Source organism: Notamacropus eugenii, chromosome 5 (genome assembly GCF_028372415.1).
Source record: "Notamacropus eugenii isolate mMacEug1 chromosome 5, mMacEug1.pri_v2, whole genome shotgun sequence".
Lineage (NCBI taxonomy): Eukaryota > Metazoa > Chordata > Mammalia > Diprotodontia > Macropodidae > Notamacropus > Notamacropus eugenii.
This window is the reverse complement of record NC_092876.1, coordinates 202,305,679-202,331,821: the sequence shown is the minus strand read 5'-3', so window position 1 is coordinate 202,331,821 and position 26,143 is coordinate 202,305,679. Positions and strand designations below refer to the sequence as shown.

The following is a 26,143-nucleotide window of genomic DNA, read 5'->3' as shown; positions in this document are numbered from 1 at the left end:
TGAAGGGCTCTGTATTACAGAAAGCTACGTGGCGTCAGTGGACATAGTTACGACCATCAGGAATGAGATCTGTGAATTATAGTTCTTGTTTTGATAACTTTTTATTTGTGTGGCCTTGGTTAAGTCATTGACCTTTTCTATCAGGACATCTTCTGCAAAATTATCTGCAGGAGTGTTATGAGGGAGAGCCTTCAAAATAATTTAAAAATACTTTTCAGATGTGAAGTTCTGAATAATAACTGTCAGCCAAGAAAACCAAGGAACGTTTTCTTTAAGTCTGTGACCTGTTATTCTGCAAAGGAGAGTTAAATAAGATGTATTTTAATCATTCTTACATGTTATTTGCCTATAATGTACACATTTCTCCGTACCCTATTTGCTATGTGGTACTAATTATTTCATGTGGTACAGACTGGGCAATAATTTGGTTTGTGTTTTTGAAGCCATATATTTTGAAGAGCTGTGTATGATTCACTTTAGTTATTGAATGGGTGTTATTCCTTCTGCATTTATTTATTTACAAAGGTGCCAGACAATAGATGTTATTGAAATGGAACTGGCTTGTACGTAGAAAGAGATTTAGAATGGCAGGGGATTGTTGAATTTGGAACTCTCCTAATGGCAAGATACATTTCCAGAAAATACTTTCAAGCAAAGAAGGCTTTGGCTTAAGGTTTGCTTAGACCCTCCTTGGGTTGAGAAGCAAGAGAGAAACAAACCCACACTATATTTGGTGAAGACAAAAGGAGCCCCACCCCATTGTTTTGAAGGATCAAAGGGAATAAATACTGAAGCAGCAGAAATGAGTGGGCTTGTCCTCTACAATTCTGGTGTCCATGAGTGGGCAAGGCATAGAAAGCTGAGAGAAATAGATTGAAATTTTCCCTCTTTGTAATGAGTTCTGATGATGAGACAAATGCACCATCTTAAAAGCAGCCATCAGTAGACAGATCTAGGTGGAGAGAATTAAGTGAATAGCCAAAGACTTTGGAATTAGCCACTCAACCAACCACTCGTGCATGGTGAGTAATGGCGGATGCCAGGCTACAGTGTAGAAAAATGAGTTCATTTATTTTGTTTACTACCAATCAAGGTGGGGGAAGAAAAGGAGAGATGAGTCTACGCTGTTCTGTTTGATTTTATATTTTAAAGGGTTGTTAGCTATACTTGTAAAATACTTATTTGAAATGCCAAGGATGATATATTTCTGTAGATCACAGAAAACTAGAAAGGCTCAAATCTAAAATGTATTTGCTTCTTTGTCAGACCTTTGATTTTTCCAGTGGTCTAATGGAACTCCCAGGGTAAAATTTCCTCCACATATGCAGACTGGCAGTTCCTCTGTATCATATTGTCTTATAGAATTCAGTGATTTGCTTAGGATCAAACAGGGAGTATATGTCAGAAGCAAGACTTAGAATCTAGGTTTTCTTGTCACCAACACTAGTCCTTTATCCATTATCCCATACTGCCTCTATCTTAGGATGATTATTTTTACTCAGGTCATCAGTGCACTCAGGATCTGATATTCAGCTATGCCTTTGATAATTGTAGTCACAACAGCAGAAAATCTGTTTTGGTATTATGACTGACGGCTGTATGCACAAGTTTTCAGGAATGACATGAGATAAGATTGTTTGAACTAGAGGTAAAATTGCCTTTTTTCCCTGTGCTGAGTATTTTGGATAAAATATGTCCATTTCTTTCAGACTGCTTCCATCTTCTGTGTTTATGTATAAAAACCTTCACAAGTAAAAGATAAAACTTTTGAAAATGGATTATGTGTTCAAAATACAAAGGCTAAAGGGTAATTGTGTTAGAAAGATTTGGGGATATGTTGGAAGGCACACATCACATACAACCAACCTCCCAAATTGTAGCACACTAAGGAGGGAAGTATGTGAGATACATGAGAATTTCAGTAGTAAACCCATAACAAAGAATCCCATAAAGCATGATTATTCGGAATTATTAGCTTGTGTTGCTAAATAGATTCAGCATTTAAGAATGCAATGTTGCATTTATTCCTAATTTTGAATTTCTGGATTGTAATTTTAATACTTAATACAATGTAGAAATCTCATAAATGTTTATTAATGAATAATACAGCTTTATTCATTCAACAAATATTTTAGTTCTGTGTGCCAAAGCAGGGGGCTAGGAGAGGATGCAAGTAAGCATAACACAAGCTTATCCATCATGGGCTTACAGCCCAGACACATACATACGTGGCACTATAAATTAGAATGTGTTCAGTACAGTAAAGAGGTACAAATAAAATACTGTGTAATTCGTAGGAGAAAGAGATTATTTCTGGAAGGAAGTGACATTCATTCCAACTGGGCTGATAGAGTTAGAGGGAAAGAAGAAATAAAGTTAGAGAGAAGAAATAAATAGAAAAGCATGGGATATGTTGAAGGGATGAAGGGTGGTCTGGACTGGGTTTAAGCACAAGGTATAGTCAAGGGAGTAATGGGAGGTAAGGCAGGAAAGGTAGATTTTGGTTACCAAGAAGAAAATTTTGGGTTTCACTCTGTGGGGACAGGAATTTGAATGGAGGTTTTTGAACAGGGTCTAACATGCTCAGAGTTATGCTTAAAGAAGGTGCATCATTGTATGGAATAGTCTGGATGAGCGAAAGATAGAAAGCAGAAAAAATCTCAGCAGTAGATGGAGGGGAAATGAATAACATTCATATGGCGCCTGCTATATGCCAGGTACTGTGCTAAGTGTTTTACAAATATTATCTCATTTGATCCCCACAACAATCCAGGGAAGTAGGTGCTCTTATTATCACCATTTTGCAGTTGAGGAAACTGAGGCAGAGGTGAAGCAAGTTGCCCAGTGTCACAAATCTGGTAAGTGTTTGAGGCAGGATTCGGACTCAGATCCTCCTGACGCCAGGACGCAGCACTCTAGCTATTGTGCCACCAGCTGCTGCAATAGTAGAGATGTCCTTGTATGGCCTAATCAGATTGCATGCTGTCTGATGTGGGGGAGGCGGGGTGTGCTAGGATTTTAAACTCATAATCTTATAAAAGTAAATGTTAAAAACTAAAAATTAATTAAAATAGTAGAGATGTCCTTAGAGGTAATTTAATCTAGCTTATACCTGGACAGAAATTCCCTCTACAACATTCTAGACAATTGCTCATCCTGCCTCTGCTTAAAACTCTCCAGAAGGGATTACCATTTCCTGAGGCAGCCTATCCCACACCTTCACACAGCTGTAATTTATTGGAATTTTCTTTTACGTGGAAGCCCTCCAGTCTCAGTTTTCCAGAGCGAGATCAGCTATATCTCCCCCACAGGATTCTAGGGAGCTACCTTTAAAGAGTTCAGGGGTATCTTTCTTTAATGCTATTGACTCCAATCCTGTTCTGGTATGTTTGCCCTAGTAGTGATTAGTGACCCAGTTCCACTTAACCAGTTAGTATCAGTTAGCTTTTGCAGTGCAGCTAGGTAGCAAAGTAGATAGAGTTCTTGGTCTGAAGTCCGTAAGACTCATCTCCCTGAGTTCAAATCTGGCCTCAGGCACTAGCCATATGACTCTTATCTCAGTGTTCTCATTTATAAAATGAACTGGAGAAGAAAATGGCAAACCACTCCAGTATCATTGCCATGAAGAGTCAGACATGACTGAACAACGCAGCAGCAGCTGCCATCCCTACTACCACCTTTTACATTGGGATATTTGCTGCAAAGAGGTAGCAAGAATAGAAGTACAAATATTTCCCCCAGCTCATGGGGAAGCACTCTCTCCCCTATGGCATCTCAGACCTCAGGAAGAATAAGCTCAAACTTAAAGCCATTGCTGTTTACCATTGGCCCTACCAAGGTCACTTCCAAACAGATCAAAACTAATCCCACTCTGATCTTGTAACCTCAGTGGTAAAATTACTTCTGGTGTGGCTGGCTGCAAAACCTGGTCTAGCCTCTAGATCCTGGACCTGGTGAGCCACCATGCTGACCTTTCAAAGCTCATAAGGTTACATCTCCAGTACTCCTTTACCTAAAAACAGGAAGAAAAATACAAAAAGATAGAAGTAACAGCAGGGTCATGCACTGGTGGGCCAGATGGTAGTTAGACTCTCCAGCCAGGGGGAGAGAGAAAGTCCTGAAGCCTCTCTTCTGCCATGGACATTTACAGCATTCCCCAATTCTTCATTCTACCATACCCTTCCAGGAAAGAGTCAGACAAAGACAATTTGGTTGGTGGATAAGATCCAATTACATAATGTCTGTGCATGCTCCAAAGTCCACATAGGGATTGCATCAACTAAACATGCTGTGAGTGAACATAAGGCCTGGGCTCACTAGCCAGTCTTCCCTCCCTGGCAAGGGAAGAAATCTGCTTGTCCAGAACTTTTCTGCCCATTACTCTTACATCTGTCGGAGATCTGATTTCTCTTCCAAATAACATCCTTCTAAATTTGAAGAACACTCTTATGCCTCTTTGAAGTCTTCTCTTCTCCTCGTTAAGCATCACCATTTCCTTCAGTGAGTCCTTGAAAGTTATGATCACCAGCATTTTCAGTATGCTGGCCACCTTCCTTTGCGCATACTCCATTTTGTCAGGGTTCTTTCCAAACTGCAGTCTCACTCCACATGTGTCAGTATTTATTTTTTAAGCATTTAATATTTATTTTTCCTCAATTACATGTAAAAACAATTTTAACATTTGTTTTTAAAAGTTTTGAATTCCAAATTTTCACCCTCCCTTGCTACTCTACCCCTCATTGAAAAGGCAAGCAATATGAAGTTATGTATGTGTAGTCAGGTACAACATGTGTCCATATTAGTCATGTTGTGAAAGAAAACAGAAACAGAAAAAAAAACAAGGAAAATAAAGTTTTTTCTAAAAGTAAAAGTAAACTTCAATCTGTATCCAGACTTAACCAGTTTTTTCTTTGGAGATATATGTAATATTTTTCATCATAAATCCTTTGCAATTATCTTAGATCATTGTGTTGCTGAGAAAAACTAAGTCATTCACAGTTAATTATCATATAATATTGCTATTACTTTTTTCAGTGTTCTCTTGGTTCTTCTCACTTCACTTTGCACCAGTTCATGTAAGTTTTTCCAGGTTTTTCTGAGAGCATTCTGTTCATCATTTTTTATAGCACAGCATTCCATCACAATTGTATAACATGACTTGTTCAGCTGTTCCCCAGTTGATAGGTATTCCCTCAATTTCCAATTCTTTGCCACCACTAAAAGGGCTACTATAAATATTTGTGTATATGTAGACCCTTTTCCTTCCTGCTTTTTAATCTCTTTGCGATACAGACCTAGTAGTGGTACTGCTGGATCGGAAGAGTATATATGGTTTTATAGCCCTTTGGCCGTAGTTTCAAATCACTCTCCAGAATGGTTGAATCAGTTCACAGCTCCACCAACAGTCCGTCAGTGTTTCAGTTTTTCCATAACCCTTCCAACATTTTCCATTTTCCTATACTTCCATAGTAACCTACTTGATAGGTATGTGGGAGGCGGGGGGCAGTACGAAAAGGGTATTGTACCTCAGAGTTGTTTTGATTTGCATTTCTTTAAATAGTAATGATTTAGATCATTTTTCATAACTATAGATACCTTTATTTTTCTGAAAATGGGCTGTTCATATCCTTTGATCATTTATCAATTAAGGAATGGCTCTTATTTTTATAAATTTGACTCAATTTTTCATACATTATATGTATGAGAAATGAGGTCTTTATCAGAAAAACTTGCTATAAATTTTTTTCAGTTATGTTTGCTGTATATTTTCCTCCATATTTTTCCCTCTGTTTATCCTACTCTCTCTCCTTTCACCCTATCCATACTCAAAAGTGTTGTGCTTCTGACTACTACCTCCTCCATCACCTTCCATTATCAGCCCCTTCCCACATATCTTCTTCTCCATTTTCCCATTGAGTAATAAGATAGATTTCTATACTCAACTAAGTGTGCATTTTATTCCCTCTGTGAGCCAGATCCTATGACAGTAAAACTCATCCCTTTCCTCCACTTATCCCATCTTCTCCACTGTGAAAGCTTTCGCAGTTCTTTTATGTGATAAGATGATCCATTTTACTTCTCCCTTTTCCCTTCTCCCAGTGCATTCTTCTCTCTGCACTTAATTTTTCTTTTTGATAGTCATCCCATCATCTTCAACTCACACCCATGACCTCCATCTGTATATACTCCTTCTAACTGTCATAATAATGAAAGAGTTCTTAGGAGTTACTATCATCTTCACATGTAAGAATGTAAAGAGTTTAACCTTATTGAATCCCTTACAATTTCTCTTTGTTATTTATCTTTTCAAGCTTCTTTTGATCATTATATTTGAAAGTCAAATTTTCTATTCAGTTCTGATCTTTTCATCAGGAATGCTTAAAAGTCCTCTGTTTCACTGAAAATCCATTTTTCCCCGTAAGAATTATACTCAGTTTTGCTGGCTGTGTGATTCTTAGTTGTAATCCTAGCTCTTTTGCCCTCCAGAATACCATATTCCAAGTCTTATGATCCTTTAATGTAGAAGCTTCTAAATCTTGTGTTATCCTATGGCTCCACAATATTTCAATTATTACTTTCTTATTACTTGCAATATTTTCTCCTTGACCTGGGAGCGCTGGAATTTGACTCTAATCTTCTTGAGAGTTTTCATTTTGAGGTTTCTTTCAAAAGATGATCAATGTGATTCAGTTTCTATTTTACCCTCAGGTTAGAGTATCAGGGAAGTTTTTTTTGACAAGTTTTTAAAAGATGATGTCTACATTCTTTTTTTGATCCTGGCTTTCAAGTAGTCTGGTAATTCTTAAATTCTCTCTCCTTGGTGTATTTTCCAAGTCAGTTGATTTTCCAGTGAGATATTTCACATTTTTTTCTGTTTTTCCATTCGTTTGATTTTATTTGATTGTTTCTTGATGTCTCATGTAGTCATTAGCTTCTACTTGCCCAGTTCTAATTTTTAGGAAATTATTTTATTCAGTGAGTTTTTGTACCTCCTTTTCCATTTGGCTAATTCTACTTTTTAAGTTCTTTTCTTCACTTAATTTTTGTACCTTTTTTTTAACCATTTGGCCTATTCTGTTTTCTTTTTCATTTTTAACACAGTTCATATCTCATAACACAATTCCATCTTTTTGTCAGGTGATATTTCTTTTAAAGCATTTACAATATAGACCACAAATGGATTTTTTTTAACATTAACCAACTGAGATACAAATAATAACTATGCAGGCTAACTTCATAAGCCCTTGGCCTAATTGTCTCCACCCTATTACTAAGAATTAAAGGACTCTAACTTATTGTTGTTGGTCTAAAGTCCTAAGCCTAATAGCTAGATTTTAGACTTAACCTCATATGTTCCCTTACCAACAATCTATAATTTAATAGATCTAGTATTAAGCTTATAAACCTTTTGACTACAGGAAATCGCCACTAGGAGTAGGGATATTGCAGGGAAACAGTATCTCCCCAACTTCATGTCACTTCTAGGCAGGAGTAGATTGTCAGCTTGCATTCAGTGAGGCTTAGAGTCTGCCTGGTGTCAGTGGAGAAATTGAGTCAGGAGAATCCTACCTCAGCCTAGGCTGAGCAGCTGTTCTCTCACCCTACCCCTGAGATCACCTTTTTCAGTTCATACCAGTACCTCACAGGCTTATTGGCATCATGGATTGGAGGCTCAGACCACCTTTGTTGCTAACCATACCTGGAGTTAGACTCATAAGAACAGTCTCTTAATAGTCCCATAGCATCTTAAAATAGCAAGTTCCAATAACCAGGTTTCAGATATAACTATAATTTCACATTGGCTAAGGAACATCTTTTCAGGCAAGTCTTAAGTGGCTTACATGCCTTTCTATACCTGTTCTAGTTCCTGCTTAAATAACAATCATAAAATCAAATTTACCATTAAAACCTTAACTTTTCCATCAAAGCCATATTTTACCTGAAGTTACATGTCTCTAGGAGACTTACACCAAAATTCATTTCCCCAAACTAAAAGTGTCTCTGATTTAGTCTCAGTAATTAACTCAGTCAATTGTTTTAATACTAATTGCTTTTACCTCACGTTTTAACTTGTCCAATTTTTCTTTCCATCTCTCCCCTCCCCCCACCCCATATTACCTTGCATTCTGATTATCCCTTCCTTCAATGAGCCCTCCCTTCTATCACACCCCACCCTTCCTTTATCCCCATCTTCTCTCTTTTCTTGTAGGGCAAGATAAATTTCTATACCCCATTACCTGTGTTTTTTTATTTCTCAGTTATATGCAATAATAATTCTCAACATTCATTTCTAATACTTTGAATTCTACCTTCTTTCCCTCCCTCCCTTCCTCCCTCCCTATCCCCACTGAGAAGGCAAGCAATTCAATACAGGCTATATATGTATCATTTTGCAAAAGACTTCCATAATAATCATGTTGTATAATACTAACTATATTGCCCTCTATCCTACCCTATCCCCCCTTATTTTTTTATTCCCTCATTTGACCTTGTCCCTTCCCAAAAGTATTTATTTCTAGTTACTCCCTTCTCCCATTTGCCCTCCCTTCTATCATTCCCCTCACTCCACTTGTCACCTCCTCCCCTACTTTCTTGTAGTATATGATAGATTTTCATACCAAATTTAGTGAGCATGTTATTCCCTCCTTAAGCCATATATGGAGAGAGTAGCTTCACTTTTCCCTTCTCCCCTTCTCCCTTTTCTCCTCTATTGAACAAGATTTTTCTTTATCTTGAGTTATAGCCTGCTCCATTCCATTTCTCCCTTTCTCCTCCCAGTATTTTCCTCCCTTACCCCTTAATTTTTATTTTATATTTTTTTTTGTGGATATCATCTCTTCTGATTCAACACAGCCTGTACTCTTTCTATATATGTGTATATGTTTGTGTGTGTGTGTATGTATGTACAATCCCTCCACCTATCTGAATACTGAGAAAAGTCTCAAGAATTATAAATATTATCTTTCCATGTAGGAATGTAAACAGTTGAGCTTTGGAAAGTCCTTTATGATTTCTCTTTCCTATTTACCTTTTCATGCTTCTCTTGATTCTTATGTTTGAAAGCCAAATTTTCTATTCAGCTCTGGTCTTTTCATCATGAATGCTTGAAAGTCCTCTATATCACTAAATGACTATACATTCCCTTGAAGTATTACACTCAGTTTTTCTGGGTGATTCTTGGTTTTAATCACAGTTCCTTTGACTTCTGGAATATCTTATTCCAAGTCCTTCAATCCCTTAATGTAGAAGCTACCAGATCCTGTGTTATCCTGATTGTATTTCCACAATACTGGAATTATTTTTTCTAACTGCTTGCAATATTTTCTGCTTGACCTCGGAAATCTGAAATTTGGCCACAATATTCCTAGGAGTTTCTCTTTTTGGGTCTCTTTCAGGAGGTGATCAGTGGATTCTTTCAATATTTAGGTTCTAGAATATCAGGGCAGTTTTCTTTGATAATTTCATGCAAAATGATGTCTGGGGGGACAGAGTCAAGATGGCAGAGTAGAAAGATGCATGTACTCTAGCACTTCCCCCACAGCCCACAAAATACCTATAAAAAAAGATTCTCAACAAGTTCTGGAGCAGCAGAAGCCACAGAACAACAGAGTGAAAGAGATTTTCAGCCAAAGGTAACCTGGAAGGTCGATAGGAAAGGTCTGTCTCATAGGCTGCTGAGCTGAGCAGAGCCCAGCTGGTTCTGGGAGGAACAGGACCTGAACAGACCTCTGGGGCAGAATCCCCAGCAAGGAGGGTCCCAGATCCCTCAACCCACAAGCAACAAAGAAAGCTCCAAAGGTCAGAGTGGGAGGGCTTTCCCAGCTGGGCAAGAGGGGAGCAGGGTTTCCCCAGCACTGGCCCCACGTGACAGCTGAGGCAGCAGCAGCAGTAGCTGGCAGGTGGGTACAGTGGCCACGGAAGCAACCTGGGTCCATTGTCCAAGAAGTGCAGGTGAAAGCCTCTGGCGGAACTGAGCAGCTGATCTGAATATCAGCCCTGAGCACAGTACTGGGGGGAGGAGGAGCACTAGGACCCTCCTCTTGACAAAGGATTCAGAAGTGAAGTAACTGGCTAGGAGAATACCCAAAAAGGGGGAAAAAATAAGACCATAGAAGGTTGCTTTCTTGGTGAACAGGCATCTCCTTCCATCCTTTTGGATGAGGAAGAACAAGGCATACTGTCACAGGAGTCAAGACTTCTGCATCCAGTACCTCCAAAATGAATATGAAATGGGCTCAGGTCATAGAAGAGCTTGCAAAGTGAGTCAGCAGTTTGCTAAAAGAGAACCAAAAAATGCTGAGAAAAGTAATACCTTTAAAAAGAGTCTAACTCAATTGTAAAAAGAGGTCCAAAAAGCCAGTGAGGAGAAGGAGGCTTTAGAAAGCAGAATTAACCAAATGCAAAAGAAGTTTCAAAGGCTCACTGAACAAAATAGTTCTTTAAAAGAGAGTGGAGTTCAGGGAAGCTAATGACTATGAGATAAACCAAGAAGTTATAAAACAAAACCAAAAGATTGAAAACATAGAAGATAATGTGAAACATCTCGTTGGAAAAACCACTGACCTGGAAAATAGATCCAGAAGAGACAATTTAAAAATTATGAGACTTCCTGAAAGCCATGATCAAAAAAAGAGCCTAGACATTATTTTTCATGAAATTATCAAGGAAAACTGCCCTGATATTCTAGAACCAGAGGGCAAAATAAATATTGAAAGACTCTACCGATCACCTTCTGAAAGAGGCCCAAAAAGAGAAATTTCTAGGAATATTGAGGCCAAATTTCAGAGTTCCCAGGTCAAGCAGAAAGTATTGCAAGCAGCTAGAAAGAAATAACTCAAGTATTGTGGAAATACAATCAGGATAACATAGAATCTGGCAGCTTCTACATTAAGGAATCGAAGGGCTTAGAATAGGATATTCCAGAAGTCAAAGGAACTGTGATTAAAACCAAGAATCACCAATCCAGAAAAACTGAGTATAATACTTCTAGGGAATGTATAGTCATTTAGTAATATAGAGGACTTTCAAGCATTCATGATGAAAAGACCAGAGCTGAATAGAAAATTTGGCTTTCAAACATAAGAATCAAGAGAAGCATGAAAAGGTAAATAGGAAAGAGAAATCATAAAGGACTTTCCAAAGCTCAACTGTTTACATCCCTACATGGAAAGATAATATTTGTAACTCTTGAGACTTTTTTCAGTATTTGGGTAGGTGGAGAGATTACACACACACACACACACACACACACACACACACACACACACAGTACAGGTTGAGTTGAATCAGAAGAGGTGATATCCATAAAAAATAATTAAGAGGTGAGAGAGGAAAATATTGGGAGGAGAAAGGGAGAAATGAAATGGAGCAGGCTATCATTCATAAAAGAGATAAGAAAAATCTTGTTCAGTTGGGGGAGAAAAGGCAAGAGGTGAAAGGGCAAAAGTGAAGTTTACTCTCTTCACATATGTCTTAGGGAGGGAATATCATGCTTACTAAATTTGGTATGAAAATCTATCTTACACTACAGGAAAGCAAAGGAGAAGGGGACAAGTAGGGTGAGGGGGATGGTAGAAGGGAGGGCAAATGGGAGAAGAGAGTAACTAGAAGTAAATATTTTTGCAAAGGCACAAGGTCAAATGAGAGAATAGGAAAAAAAGGGGGACAGGGTAGGATGGAGGGCAATATAGTTAGTCTTACACAGTATGACTATTATGGAAGTCTTTTGCAAAATGACACCATATATAGCCTGTATTGAATTGCTTGCCTCCTCAGTGGGGATGGGTAGGGAGGGAGGAAGGGAGAGAAGTTGAAATTCAAAGTATTAGAAACGAATGTTGAGAATTATTATTGCATATAACTGGGAAATAAGAAATACAGATAATGGGGTATAGAAATTTATTTTGCCCTACAAGAAAAGAGAGAAGATGGGGGTAAGGGAAGAGTGGGGTGTGATAGAAGGGAGGATACTTTGAGGGAAGGGGTTATCAGAATGCAAGGTATTATGGGGTGGGGGGAGGGGAGAGATGGAAAGAAAAATTGGAACTCAAAATTTTGTGGAAATGAATGTTGAAATCTAAAAATAAATAAATAAACAAATTTAAAAGGAAAGATGATATCTAGGTTCTTTTTTTGATCATGGCTTTCTAGTAGTCCCATAATTTTTAAATTGTCTCTCCTAGATCTATTTTCCAGGTCAGTTGTTTTTCCAAAGAGCTATTTCACATTGTCTTCTATTTTTTCATTCTTTTGGGGGTTTTTTTTGGTTTTTTTTTTTATATATATGTAATTTCTTGGTTTCTCATAAAGTCATTAGCAAGGATCTGCTCCATTCTCATTTTTAAAGTATTGTTTTCTTCAGTAAGCTTTTGAACCTCCTTTTCCATTTGGCTAATTCTGCTTTTTAAAGCATTCTTCTCCTCACTGACTTTTTGGACCTCTTTTGCCAATTGAGTTAGCATATTTTTAGAGGTGTTATTTTCTTCAGCATTTTTTTGTGTGTCCTTTAGCAAGCTATTGACTTGCTTTTCATGATTTTCTTGCATTGCTCTCATTTCTCTTCCCAATTTTTCCTCCACATCTCTTACTTGATTTTCAAAATCTTTTTTGAGCTCTTTCAGGGCCTGAGACCATTGCATATTTATTTTGGAGGCCTCTGATGGTAAGCATTGTTCTTCCTTATCAGAAAGGATGGAAAGAAGTACCTGTTCACCAAGAAAGTAACCTTCTATAGTCTTATTTTTTTCCCCTCTTTTGGGCATTTTCCCCAGCCAGTTAGTTGACTTTTGAGTCCTTTGTCAAGAGGAGAGGACCTATAAGTTCTCAGTTCCTCCAAGGTGGCACAATCGAGAGGGGGGGTGGGGTGGTGGTTTACTTCCTGACTGGCTAGAAGCTGAGATTCAGATCAGGTGCTCAATTCCCCCAAGGCGTTTAGGCTGAATGCTCCACAAAGGGATGCTGTTGGTGCTGCTGTCACCTGCAGCTTGGGACAGAAGGGGGCCCTGCTCCCCTCTTGCCCTTAGAAAAAGCTCTCTCACTGACCTCCAAACCTCTGAAAGTGTGTTTGGCACCTGTGGGTTGAGGGATCCTGGAACCCCTGCCTCTGGGGACGCTGTCCCCAAAGCCTTCTCTGGTCCTGCCCCCCCAGGAATCTCGTGACCACCCTATGTCTGGTGCGAGTGACCTTTCCTGGTCGCCCTCCAGGCCACCCTGGGCTGGAAACCTCTTTCACTCTGTCATTCTGTGGCTTCTACTTCTCTAGAATTTGCCAAGAGTCATTTTTTACAGGTATTTTATGGGCTATGGAGGAAGAGCTAGCATATGTGCATCTTTCTACTCTGCCATCTTGGCTCTGCCCCCTTCTTCCATCTTACTGTCCAACCTCCTTACGATCTTTGGACTTAGAGTTCTAGAAGCTGCTACTGATTCAGTCACCTCCTCAACCTGCTGCTGCTTTGCTGAAGCTTGGCTTTTAGTGGTGTGGTCTGTCTTGGACTGCATTCCATTACCTCTCCACCCTTCACAAAACAGGCCTTTCCTACTGACCTTGTAAGTTGTCTTGGGCTGAAAAATTATTTCACACCATCTTTTTGTGGGTTCTGCTCTTCCAGAATTTGTTTTGATGAATTATTTTAAGTTTTTTGGAGGGAAATTTGGGAAAGCTCAGGCAAGTCTCAGCCTTTTTCTCACTCTCTTAGCTATACCTCCCTTGCTAAGTATTTATTAAGCACCTACTATGTGCCAGCCACTATACAAAATCCCTGGGGATACCTAGAAAAAAAATTCTTCCTCTCAAGAAGCTCATAGTCTGAGGAAGATAGAATGTTTTTTCTTCCTTCTCTTTATTATTTTTTGCTAGTTTGTTTTTAAATTCTCTTTTTTCAAACATTTTGAATTCCAACTTTTCTCCCTTCTTCTTTCTCCTCTCCCACCCATTGAGGAGGCAAGTAATATTATATATACTCCCTATATGTGTGAATTCATGCAAATCATATTTCTGTATTAGCCATGTTGAAAAAAATTAACAAAAAACAAACAGGAAAAATAAAGTGGAAAAGTATGCTTCAGTCTGCACTCAGAGTTTATCAGTTCTCTCTTTGGAGGCAGATATCATTTTTCATCATAAGACTTTTGGCATCATCTTGGATCATTTTATTGATCTGAGTAGCTTAGTATCTCACGGTTGATCATCTTTACAATATTGCAGTTAGTATGTATTCTTCTGGCTCTGCTCACTTTACTTTGCATCAGTTCATATAAGTCTTTTCACGATTTTCTAAAACTACCACCTTCATCATTTCTTATAGCACAACAGTATTCCATCACAATCATATACCACAACTTGCTCAACCATTTTCTAATTGATGGGCATCCCATCAATTTCCACAAAAAGAGCTGTTATAAATATTTTTGTTCATATTGATCCTTTTCCTTTTTCTTTCATCTCTTTGTGATATAGACCTAGTAGTGATATTTCTGGGTCAAAGAATGTTCACAGTTTTATAACCCTTTGGGTATAGCTCCAAACTGTGGGAGAAAACATTTAAATAAATGTGTTCTGACCATTGTGGAGTTCTTGACACTGTGCTCTAATGTACAGCCTATGATCATGTAAGCTCCTTTGGTTATTACATCACTGACTGTATGGCATGGCTTTGACCACACTCTAAAAAAATTTTTAGCTTTTAGTCCGCCAAAGAACCAGGAATCATTCACATAGGAATCTCTGTCCATTCCTTCCTCCATTCTCATGATGAGATTTGTAGTATGTGTGTGTTGCTCTTTAATCTCCAGCTACATAGCTAAAGATTGCTCTTTGCTTTAAGTTTGGTAAAAGAGTGGTATATAATAATAATTAAAATAAAAAACAATAATGATAGAAGGTTGGCATTTCATCAACTATGGTTTTAAGATCCTCTACACAAATATTTTTCAATACTAGAATATTTATACAAGTACTTTTATATTCTTTTCATACAGCATAATATTATAAAGCAGAATACATAAATGCCCATCATGTTACCTCACAAAAGTCCCGGGCCTTGTATACCACCACCACACCTAAAGTACTTTCCATTTTTTCCCCTGAAGACAATTTTCCCATCTGTGTCTACATTGCATTGTTATTTTCTGACTTCTCTCTAAATGTCCTAAGGGCAAAGAGTCTGTTTCTAAATTTTAAAACCATGTATTGAATACTTCATGGCACTCTTTTTAAACAATCTAAACAATAACAACAGCGTGAAACAGGAAATTAGTTTTATTGTCAAAGGGTGAGAGCTGACTTGATATCAGGAATGTAGCAGTACCATGTTATAATGTCAACAGCAGTTAAGCAATACTAAGCCATCACTTTCTGCTTTCTTCATGTAATGAATGATTCACTAAGAACAAGTTATCACAAAAGCAATGGTAACTTTACTTTTACTCACAACACTTCTTCCCTAGTCAAAATTTTCAGGATTGTAAAAATGCCACAAATGAATTTTTAAATCCTGTCCAGCCAGGACAAAGCATTCATTGTACACAGTGACTAGCTTTCTGGAATTCTCTCTTCCCATTAAAGGGGTCATCTCAGAAGGGACTGAAGTAGGTCTTAGATGCTCCCTTTCTCCACATACTCCATATAGAGAGTTCCCATACCCAAGTTCCCTACTCTGATATGTCACTTTTGTATTTTAAAATTTTCAGTGACTCTCCATTGACTGAAAAACAGTAAATCCCTACTCCTTGTTTTTAAGATCCTTTTCTAATCTGGTTCCAGTTTACCTTCCTAGCCTTATGTTTATGTGCCTTCATATTCTCTACTTCCAACCTAACTAGACTCTTCTTTGTCCTCTTTTCTGATTCTCCCCTTTCCTCTTCTACATGCCTTTACTTCAAGTGGTTCCTCTGAGGCATCTCCATCTTTTGAGCCCTTTCCTTTTCTTCAAGGCACTGAACTAGGTATTACATTCTCTATGAAGTTTTCCTGATTACCACCACCCCAAAGGGGAATTTCCCTCTAACGACTTTTCATAGGACTTTGCCCAAATCCCTCCTTAGCACTTAACTAACTCTACCCCATGTCATGAATTATTTGTGTAGGTATTTTTCTTAGCATTCAATTATAGAAGAGAGGGAGTCTGTGTTAATTACATTTTGATATCGCATAGTGACTTATATGCAGTAGATGCTTTAAACTTGATGAATGGTTGTTAGATGAATGTTAGAAAGCCATGATCTTTCCCTTCCTCCTATGCCTCCCGCTCCCCCTTCTATGATGTCTCATATTCATCAGAGCTTGACCTATTTTCCTTTGGAAATCAACTAAAATACTATGTCACTGCTTTGGTGAACATCTGGATTTTTGTTTCGTAACATCTCATTTTTGGCACAGAAGCTTAGCTCATTCTTTAGTTTGCCTTTTTGTCTCTCTGGAAAAAGAAAAAAAAAAACCAGTTGTTTGTGAGTACAGCCTCATTTTGAAGGAACAGAACTCAATATTTATGGCCACAACATGACCCCTTGAAAAGAGAGGGGCTGTAATGAAAACATCAGTCGACCTTTGATCATGCCATTCCAGGCCACTACTATAACACCGTGACAGATACCATTCTATTTTTACAATGCTCTTTCCCCCATTACTCTCCCCTCCCCAAATACCATTGAGCTCTCTTGTCTGATGGCCTATGATTTTTTTTTAAGGCCCAACCCTCATGAGGTTACATACCATAGTTGCTTATTTGGCATATGTTTTGCTGCCCTTCTTTCCAAAATCTATGTTTACATGAACTTTGAAGACATTAAGACCTTTCCCATGCCCTACAGCAATACTGTACATACACACACACACACACACACACACACACACACACACGCACACACGGATGTTTCCCCCTGGCTTTGATCTGTGTCAGTAATGATCATTCCTTCAGATAATTTTGTTTCATCAAGTCTCCCTATGCCACACCCAGGGCAATAGTGAGAACACTGGACTGGTTAGGTACCTGCATCCACTGACACATCTGCAAAAGGTGAGAAGTTCAGACAGCCTGAGCTCAATTCAAAGCACATGTGGCAAATGAATTGCTACCCCTGGTTGTCACTTTTCTTGCTTCCTTGGGCAGGAATGTTGGAAATGCCATTGAAAAACTGATGTTTGTGCCAGTGCGAGCAGGATACTAACTGACCAATCTGACTTCTGATGAGAGAAGAGAGGGAGTTATTCTTATAAAACTTGATTACTAGAAAAGAAAGTTTGTCTTTTTTCCTTACATTGAAAAGAAGTACAACTCCAAACTGATAAGTCCATTGTTTTGTCTTCTGCAGCTGTGAAGCTCCATTATCTGCCAAAATTAGATGAAAGTGATCTCTTGGTGAATCACAGAAGCAATTATTATAATGTTCCCTAACAAAATATTATCAAGGCCAGAGTGAGAATCACGAATTACATTTTCCCTTTCCACTTGTCTTTTGTCTTTATTTCTCTTTTCATTCTGGTAGATCCTTCAGAACTTCAAATTTCAGTTTTTGAAACTAGATTTCTTTTCACTTTTAAGTAGCTATGTTAGTCATGTTAATGGATTCTTGAACTAAAAGTTGGAAACAAGGACATTATAATAAATCTTTAGTTTGGTAAAAGATTTTTCTTCCCAAAAAACTAATTACTTTGTTGACATAACCATATTCATTTTCTTTGCCCCATGGTTGGGTTGGAAATGTTCTGTTTGGTATCACAGGTTTTTTCTCTTTGTCTCTCAATATAAGTAAGCAGTAGATTCTATGAATAATCCTATAGAGAAGAAGGCAGTCAGTAAGCATTAAGCACTCACTATGTACCTGGTGCTGTGCTAAATACTACAGAAGAGAGAATGCTGGTCTTAGAATCCAGAGACGGAAGTTCAAATCTTGACTCTGACACTTTCTAGCTATATGTACAGACAAGTTGCTTAACCTTTCTCATCCATATTTTCCTCATCTATAAAATGCAAATGATACTACTTATATAACCTACCTCAAAGGTGTACTGGGAGAGAAGTAAATCTTGAATTATGCTATGTGTATGAGTTGTTCATTACGCAAAGTCAGTCACATCTCAGCTCCACTTTGATCCTGTTTGTAGTCAGAATGAATTGTGTATTTGTAAGTGGAAAAATACCTTTGGGATTCTGCATGGTATTCATTTGATTCATAATCTTCTAGAGAACATTTGTGTAACAAGGTGGACAAGAATCATACAGGAAAAGTGATTTGTAATTGCGATGGGTGTGAAAGAGAGGTGATAATTTACATATGAGTCACTCATCTCTACTCCAAGTTCATGTATTTGCACTAATATAGACCTGTTCTTAATGTGAGGAGTATTTTCTAGAGCAAATAAGGAGCCCCAAAAAAGTTGTGAGCAGGAGAATGATAATGGGCAGATTTCTTTACTGGAAAGATTGTTTTGTTTTGTTTTTTACAACTGTGTGAAGGGTAGATTGGAGAAAGAAGGTTCTGGAAGCAGGTTGTTCATTTAGGAAGCTTTTATTGTAGTCCAGGTGAGATGTGATGCTTGTCTAAACTAAGGTGGTGATGGTGAATGGAAAGAAGGGGATAGATGTATGAGATGTTGAAGTGGTAGAATTGACAACACTTGGTGACAGATCAGATATGAGCGAGCAATGGGAAGGGGAAAGAATAAGAGAAGTGGAAGAATTGAGGACAATTCTGAGGTGCTAGTATCTGCAACAGAACTAGGAAAGTTAAGAGAACAATCAGGTTTAGAGGGAAAGGTGATCAGTTACGTTTTAGACACGTTGAGTTTGAACTAAGAATGGGGCATCTCTAAAGATGCCCAACAGGCAGTTGGTATGGTGAGACTAGAACTTAGGAGAGAGAGGTAAGGGATAGATATGTACATCTGAAAAACAGAAGGGTTGAAAGAGAAAAGAAGATCAGTTCTTTTGTCACGTGGGTCTCAGCTTTTAAAAGGCAACCACAGCTCCACTGAATGGGTCAAAAAGCATACTGAAGTATAACAAAGACTTCTGTACTTCTTTTTGCACATAAAGCAGGAAAAAAAACTGTTAGGGTTTCTTTTTTCATCTACCTTCATTAAGATGATGCACTCAGCATTTTACAGAGCTCAGAATGGTTCTTTGTACTTTAAGATGAAGCCAAATTTATTTTATCCTTGGTCATGGGACATGAATCCTCCACAACAACCCAGTGACACACCTCATGATTCCGAAAGCCAGCTGCTGAATTCTACCAAGCTTTAATGTCTTCAGATAAAGAGTTGGTAATAGGCTACCCACTGTCCAAGGTCTAGCCTGAATAAATCATGATCATTCAGTTAGCGTTTATTAAGCACTTACTATATGCACTATTTATCATTTGCACAAAAGACAAAAGTAAGATGATCCCTACCTTAAGGAGCTTATATTCTGTCTTATTAGACAGAACACGGCATAAGCCCTTTAAGGCTGGCAAAGTCCTTTACATTCATTATATTATTTGATGATAACTGTCTCAGATACCTGCCAAGTTTGGAGAGCCTCATCATGACCAACAATTTGTCCACCAACTAATAAAATCTTTGACTGTAACCAAACAGATAATCTGCAAAATGGATTCCAATTCCATTTGACTTCCATCTGGTGGCAAATGATAAGGGAGACAGAGGGTGCTAAGAATTACACAGTTCTTAGGCCACTTATAGGTATTGGCTTCAGGATGTAAGATCTTTGTCCTGTAATGAACTAAATGATGCAACATAAGAGGAACTAAGCCTTTTCCATTCTTACCAAAACTGAAACCTGAAGATGTAAAGAAACTCCAATTCAGTAATTCAGTGAGTGTTTATTAAATGTCTCATTCCAAAAAACCAAAACAAAACAAAAACCTAAAGTGAATGCCCTCACGATGCTTACATTCTTCTAAAGGACACAACAGTATGCAACCAAGTTTAACGCAAGAAAAAATGAGGAAGAGAACACTAATCAGAGAAGACATCACAAAGAAGGTCTGAGCTGGTCATTGACAGAAGACTCATTCCATTCAGTTAAATCAAGATAGCTCCTAGCTTATTCTTGGATAGTAGAATAAAAGAATTAACAGAATTGATTTCATCACATGCCCAAGGACAAGAAAGATCTTTTTGTAGAAGGCTTGGTCCTATCATTTTGCTGTGCTTCTGGTGAGGCAAGGGGGACTATGAAGAAGATATTTGCAAAAAGTAGACCAGTGTCTATTGCAAAGATTTAGCACTAAAGAAATTTTGTGATAAGCTTGACAAGATTTTCCAAGCCAAGTCAAAATGTACTTCAGTCCTGGATGACCTCTATGCAAAAGTGGGCACATGAAGACATGGCAGAAATAGTTGGGAAATATAATTCAGGATTAAGAAATGAAAATCAAAAATGCGGAACTTCACACCTGGGATCATAGCTACATTATTTAAGAAAATTGATGGAAAGTCTTATGCTTGAACAACATCACTAAAAAAATTGAAATTGACTTTCTTTTCAGGAAATGGCTCATTACCAACATAAGTGTCATTTCAGAATTAGCTATGTTCAATCAAATCATTAATTGCTAAAACAAAGATCAAAATTGACACCAAGTGAGAAGAAAGGATAAAGATAATTATTAGACACAATTGCAGCTGCTCTAGCACAACCTATTCAAATTATCTTTGGCCTATAAAATATGAGAAATTGGTTAAAAAAAAAAAAAAGGAAAAAAAAGGCATTGACTTTCATTATCCCTATTTCTCAGGGAAGTTCAATCACTGTAAAGCAGTCATTACAATGAGGAGGCCAAAAGAACCTAGAAAAATATCTTGACTAATAAAAACATAACATTTGCCAGGCAGAGAGAAATGACAGTGAAGAGAAACATGAATTTAGGACATATGATCAGTTACAAAATATTACAGAATTAGATGATGAAAGATTATAAGCAGAGTAATTACGCAGAACAGCAAAAGCCAACTCAAAGGGGAAATGAACCTGAAAAAATTTAGCCAGATTATTCCAAGGAATTTTATGCATAAAATTGGAAAGGGGACAAGAGAGAGATATGAAATAAGGGAAATTTGTTAGTGTTTCTATAGACATGGAATCATAACCTTTGGACATCTTAGTTGACAATGTACTAATGATTTAGAAATGGATTTCAGTAGAATGAAGTCAGGAAGAATTTCTATACTAGATTGAATAAATACAGAGGATATCTGTGCTGGAGCCTATTCAGTTTTAAAAGCAATCAAAAGCGAATTTTTAAGATATGATAGAGAAAATTCCAGAAGAAAGAGTGTACCGTGAATGCTATTACTACAAAATAGGATATCCAAGAAGATATCAGTAACTACTGGTTCACGTGCCTAATTCTTCACAAGAATTTTAGATACAGATTTTCCCATGTCTGTCTACATCTGTATACTCATACACACACACACACACACACACACACACACACACGCACTGAGGGCATTTTTCAAGAAATAGGTAGGTTTTTGTAGGTGATTCTCTACAAAAGACTACTTCTTAGTCGCAAAACAGACTGAATGGTGTGAAAAACGCTAAGATACATTCTGCTTTAGAAAATCACCTGCAAAAGTCTACCCATCCCTTTGTGGAACATATGCATTGTGGGTTTGTTTGTTTTTTTAAGCATTTGGCTCAGAACATATCTCAAACCTGAAGACTCCTCAGGCAAGGTGTCCCTTATGCAAAGTACTTTACCTTTATCATATCATTTGATGACAACTCTTTCAGGTACCTGCCAAGTTTGGAAAGCCTCATCATCACCAATAATTTGTCCACCAAGTAATAAAATCTTTGACTGTGACCAAATAGGTAATCTGCAAAATGGACTCCAATTCCATTTGACTTCCTTCTGGTGGCAAATTATAATGAGGGGGATTAGTAGTAAATAAGATTCCTTGATAGATATAACCAGAAAGAACTTTATTCAGTGGCCATCTGTTTATTAATATTATGAGGTATAAGTACATACTTAGTAGTTATATTTATTTTTAAAAGGTTTATTGATTTTTTTTGCATGTTTACAACATTCTCAGTTCTCAGCAAAACTCCCTCTCTCTCTTAAAAAAGTAAAACAAACTAACACAGTAATTGTGACTGACAGCACTTAAATACATTTTATCATTAGTTCATAGGTAGTGTCTATGATCTGAATTCTGATGTATTTTGGTTTTGTATCACTTTATGTTATTTTAGTCATCATTCATATATATATATACATGTATATGTGTGGTATATATATGTGTGTGTGTGTGTGTGTGTGTATAAATATATATTCAGGTTCTGTTTCTTTCATTACATATTCTTTCTAAGTAAGTCTTCCAGTATTTCTTTGAATTTCTCATGATTCACAACTTAACCAACATTGTATTGATTCACTGGGGTGTCCTCTACATGCTCCTGTTTTGTGATGACATTGTGCTGATTACATCGAACGTAATAATATGCATCTATATGGGCAGGGCATTAAGTTAATCCTTATTAGAGCTTGCATATATATATTTCACAGGGCCAATTACAGAATTGAACAGGAGGGGAGTGAGCTGAATTGCATTTGAGAAATTAGATAGAGCTCTCAGAGATCACAAGCTCTATCCCCACAGTTTGTACTGTGATTCCCAGTGGAGCTTTATACCTATAAATAATGAAACACCACAGTATCAGAAGAATCCAAATAGTACATGATGCAAAGGACAATTGAAAGATGTTTGTTTGGTTTATGTGGACTCTAGGATATGGCTGTTGGTGACATATATGTAAAAAGTAACAAGATATAATCAAGGGCATTTATATCTGGAACAGAAGTTGAACTATTCATCTATCAAGAATAATTGATGAAAACTCATTAACTGCCCAGATATTGTTCTTGGTGTCCATGAAATATTAAAATGTCCAGAGGTGAGGCAGGTCTCTAGTAGACTATGTAGATTTCTACAAAGACCTACATAAGAACCACACAGGATGAGAAAATATGGATGACTTTATCTTCACTGATGGAATACTCACAGTTGATGAGAAATCAGACATTTTAAATATTGGAGTATAAGAAAATTAAATGACGCAGATAAATGAAAGCTACAGATAATGGGAAAACATAATTTTGACCAATAGTTTCACTTCTCTCCTAATCAAACCATAATCCAAAAAAAAAAAAATGTGTTTTTAGTTTCCTATCTCATTTCCCCTCACAACCTTCTGGCAAAAATGAGAAAAGAGAGAAAAAACACTCTGGATTATTGGGCCCTCACAACACTCATAGTTTCCTATAATATACTGTTATTTTTTATCTACATCCAACAACTTTACTTACTTATTCCTACTACATTAAAAATTCCTTCTGGGTAGGGACATGTACCCTGTTTATTTTTGTCTCTTCCTCAGTACCTATTAATGGTGTGTTACATTTGTTAAAGGTTTAATAAGTGTTTGTTGAGTGAATAAAGTAAGGACTCTAAAGCAGTGAACATAATTTAAAGGCTAAACAAATTCGATTCAAATGTTCTCTTAGTTTCTGTCATTTAAAGCTATTCAAGTAAACAACTTCTCCTTCCCATAAAGTATTAAAAAACATTATAATAAAATTTCCAAAGCTAAACCTTCCTCACCATGATAGGAAGTACTTTTTGGCCCAATTTTTAAGGATCTAGGCCCTCAAGTGATAACGTGAATAAATGTGAATGTGATAAAATGCTCTCTTCTCTCATGAGTTTGGGAAGTTTGTTATTTTAGATCATGAAAATTTCTAGAATGACTGTTGAATGTCTTAAAAACATGAAAAGTTAAAGACCATCTCTAAAATACCAATTTTTCCAAACAACATGTTGAAATGCTTAAAAGCCTGTTTAATTTATCAACATATTTTTAATAGTGCATGTCCTGGCGTGGCAGCATAAAAAGAATACAGATTGCTGTTTGCTGATGTTACAAGGATGCTCGTAAAAGAAACTGAAAAGAAGTTTTGTGGAGGGTTTTCTGCCCTCAGTATTGTTTGTGGTAATGTTGTCTTGCTTTATTTGTAGACGACTCAACACATTGAACAGGTGTGCCCCAATGAAACTTGATGTGAACATCCAAAGGAAAAAGGTAGGTGAGGAAATCTGAATCAAAACAGTGACTGTAACAGTAGAATAACCATACTTCTATAGTTTTGAACTAGATGAATGTTCCATTTTAATGCTGAGAGGCAAAATTTTGAAGCTTGTAGGATGTGGGTTTTTTTTTTTTAATATTGTATTAGCTATGCCGTACAACACACCATTTTCTTGTCATTTTTCCCCAAGGGTTTGCACAGGGATCTATAATACCTTAAAATAACTATAATGCTTGTCATAATTATTCATAAGTTAGTCTTTGCAGGCTGGGTCAGTAACTTGTACAGTTAATGAAAGGGGGAGTGTGTGGCCATATGGAAGGCCATATGCTTATCTTCTTCCGTCATACAAGAAATCTTCACTTTTTGTTTTTTGGGTTTTTTTCTTCAGAAAAAGAGAAAACATAATTTGCAGCTTTGGAAAAAGAATGAATTTCACATTCTGGGGTGGGTGAGAAGTGTGTATAAGCATGTATATTTATGTATGTATGGAAACTGATGATTTCAGAGCCAATTTTGAGTTAATTGAAACTAAGATAATCTTAAGCTTGACTTGATGCTCTTTAAAAAAAGCACAGTTAGATTCTGGTAAAAGCTTACCTCAAAAGCACAGTTTTGAACTTTGCTTAGAATTTGAAGGAAAATAAGCAAAAAATGCAAAGGAACATCCAAAGGAACATTAAAAGTTGAGTGGTTTTTTCCAATCAAAATAACAGGGAAGAATATGGGAATAAACCTCACAACAGCTGCCATTCTGAATAGCCCTCTTGAGAAATGTGCACATTATTTGATGTATAAGGGTCAAATTTTGCTCTGAGTACACACATAGTTCTTTCTGTTGAAGCCAAGAGGAGCCACACCTTTGTGCCTGAAGTGTGGAAACCCTAAGGATTTACATCCATTCATACTGTACAAACATACTTATGATGTGTGTGTGTGTGTGTGTGTGTGTGTGAGAGGCTGTTGCAAAAATTATATAGTGGCATGTTTCTAGAGAAAATAATAAAATTAATAGTATCATTTCATCTTTGCTAAAATAAAATGATACTATTCCTTTTTAATTATTGCCAGCTTTTGAAAATTACACACATGAAATATTTTTGATATCACCATTAATTTATTGACTTTATGACATCTTAACTATGTGAATGCTCTTCCAGAAACTTAATTTATAGTGAAGGACTGCTATGTTGGGTTTTCCTACTTAATTTGATTACCTATCAAAATTTTTTAAAAATCATTGCTTAATCACAGCTGTCCTGAGGACAGATTCCTTTTCAAATTGTGAAGTTGGGGGACAGGGTGGCATATAGTAAAGGGTGGTGGTCTTAGTTTTTTAGTTAGCCATCTACTGTCCACCTACTCACAGATGTCAACAATAGCCATGGTTATGACACTAGAAAACAACTAAAAATAAATCCTTGTTTTACATTATGAACTCAACTGCTCTAAATCCCTACACAGATACTTGTAAGATATTAACTAAAGCAGAATGCAAAACACAGATAGGTATTCAGCAGAAGCTGAATGATTTAAAACTAAAATAGAACTCAAAGACCATGACCTGTACTTCGTTGAAGCTTCAAATGACTTGGGGAAAATGAGACATAAAGGAAAAAATCAAAGCAGCAGTACTTCTTGTCGTTATACCTTCATGAAAAGTCAGGCAAGATACTGGCTAGAAAAAGAAACACAACTGAAGTGAATACAAAACCATAACCCCTTTCTCCAGTCTATAAAGTTCAGGGCTGTTTAACCAATGAAAGGAAGTCCTATAAAGGTTTATCTTGGGGATGTAGTCATCCAGCTCACTGAAAGCTGAGGAATACCTCCAGACTTCCTGAAGACACATAGGAACCTGCAACCTGGACAAGTGATTGCCTTCTGGGCCTAAATATTAGAAAAGTACTAGTTTCCTAGAAGGCATAGATGAGGGTTGGTTTTGCTTTTTTAAGGAGATAGGGTGCCTTCTGTCAGCATGATCCGATTTTTAAATTTTAATTGAAAATGAAGCAGTGTAATGTAATGGTTAGAGTACAAT

The 26,143-nt window shown here is 37.2% G+C and overlaps 1 protein-coding gene across 20 annotated transcripts in view; it reads left to right on the top strand.

Moving 5' to 3' along the window:
• STARD13 (StAR related lipid transfer domain containing 13) overlaps positions 1-26,143 on the top strand; it is a 750,665-nt gene that overhangs the window by 677,177 nt on the left and 47,345 nt on the right. For all 20 annotated transcript variants that reach the window (XM_072616415.1, XM_072616414.1, XM_072616416.1 and 17 more), the window contains one exon: positions 24,032-24,095. In XM_072616415.1, coding sequence (XP_072472516.1) covers positions 24,032-24,095 — 64 coding nt within the window. The remainder of the gene's footprint in view (positions 1-24,031; positions 24,096-26,143) is intronic.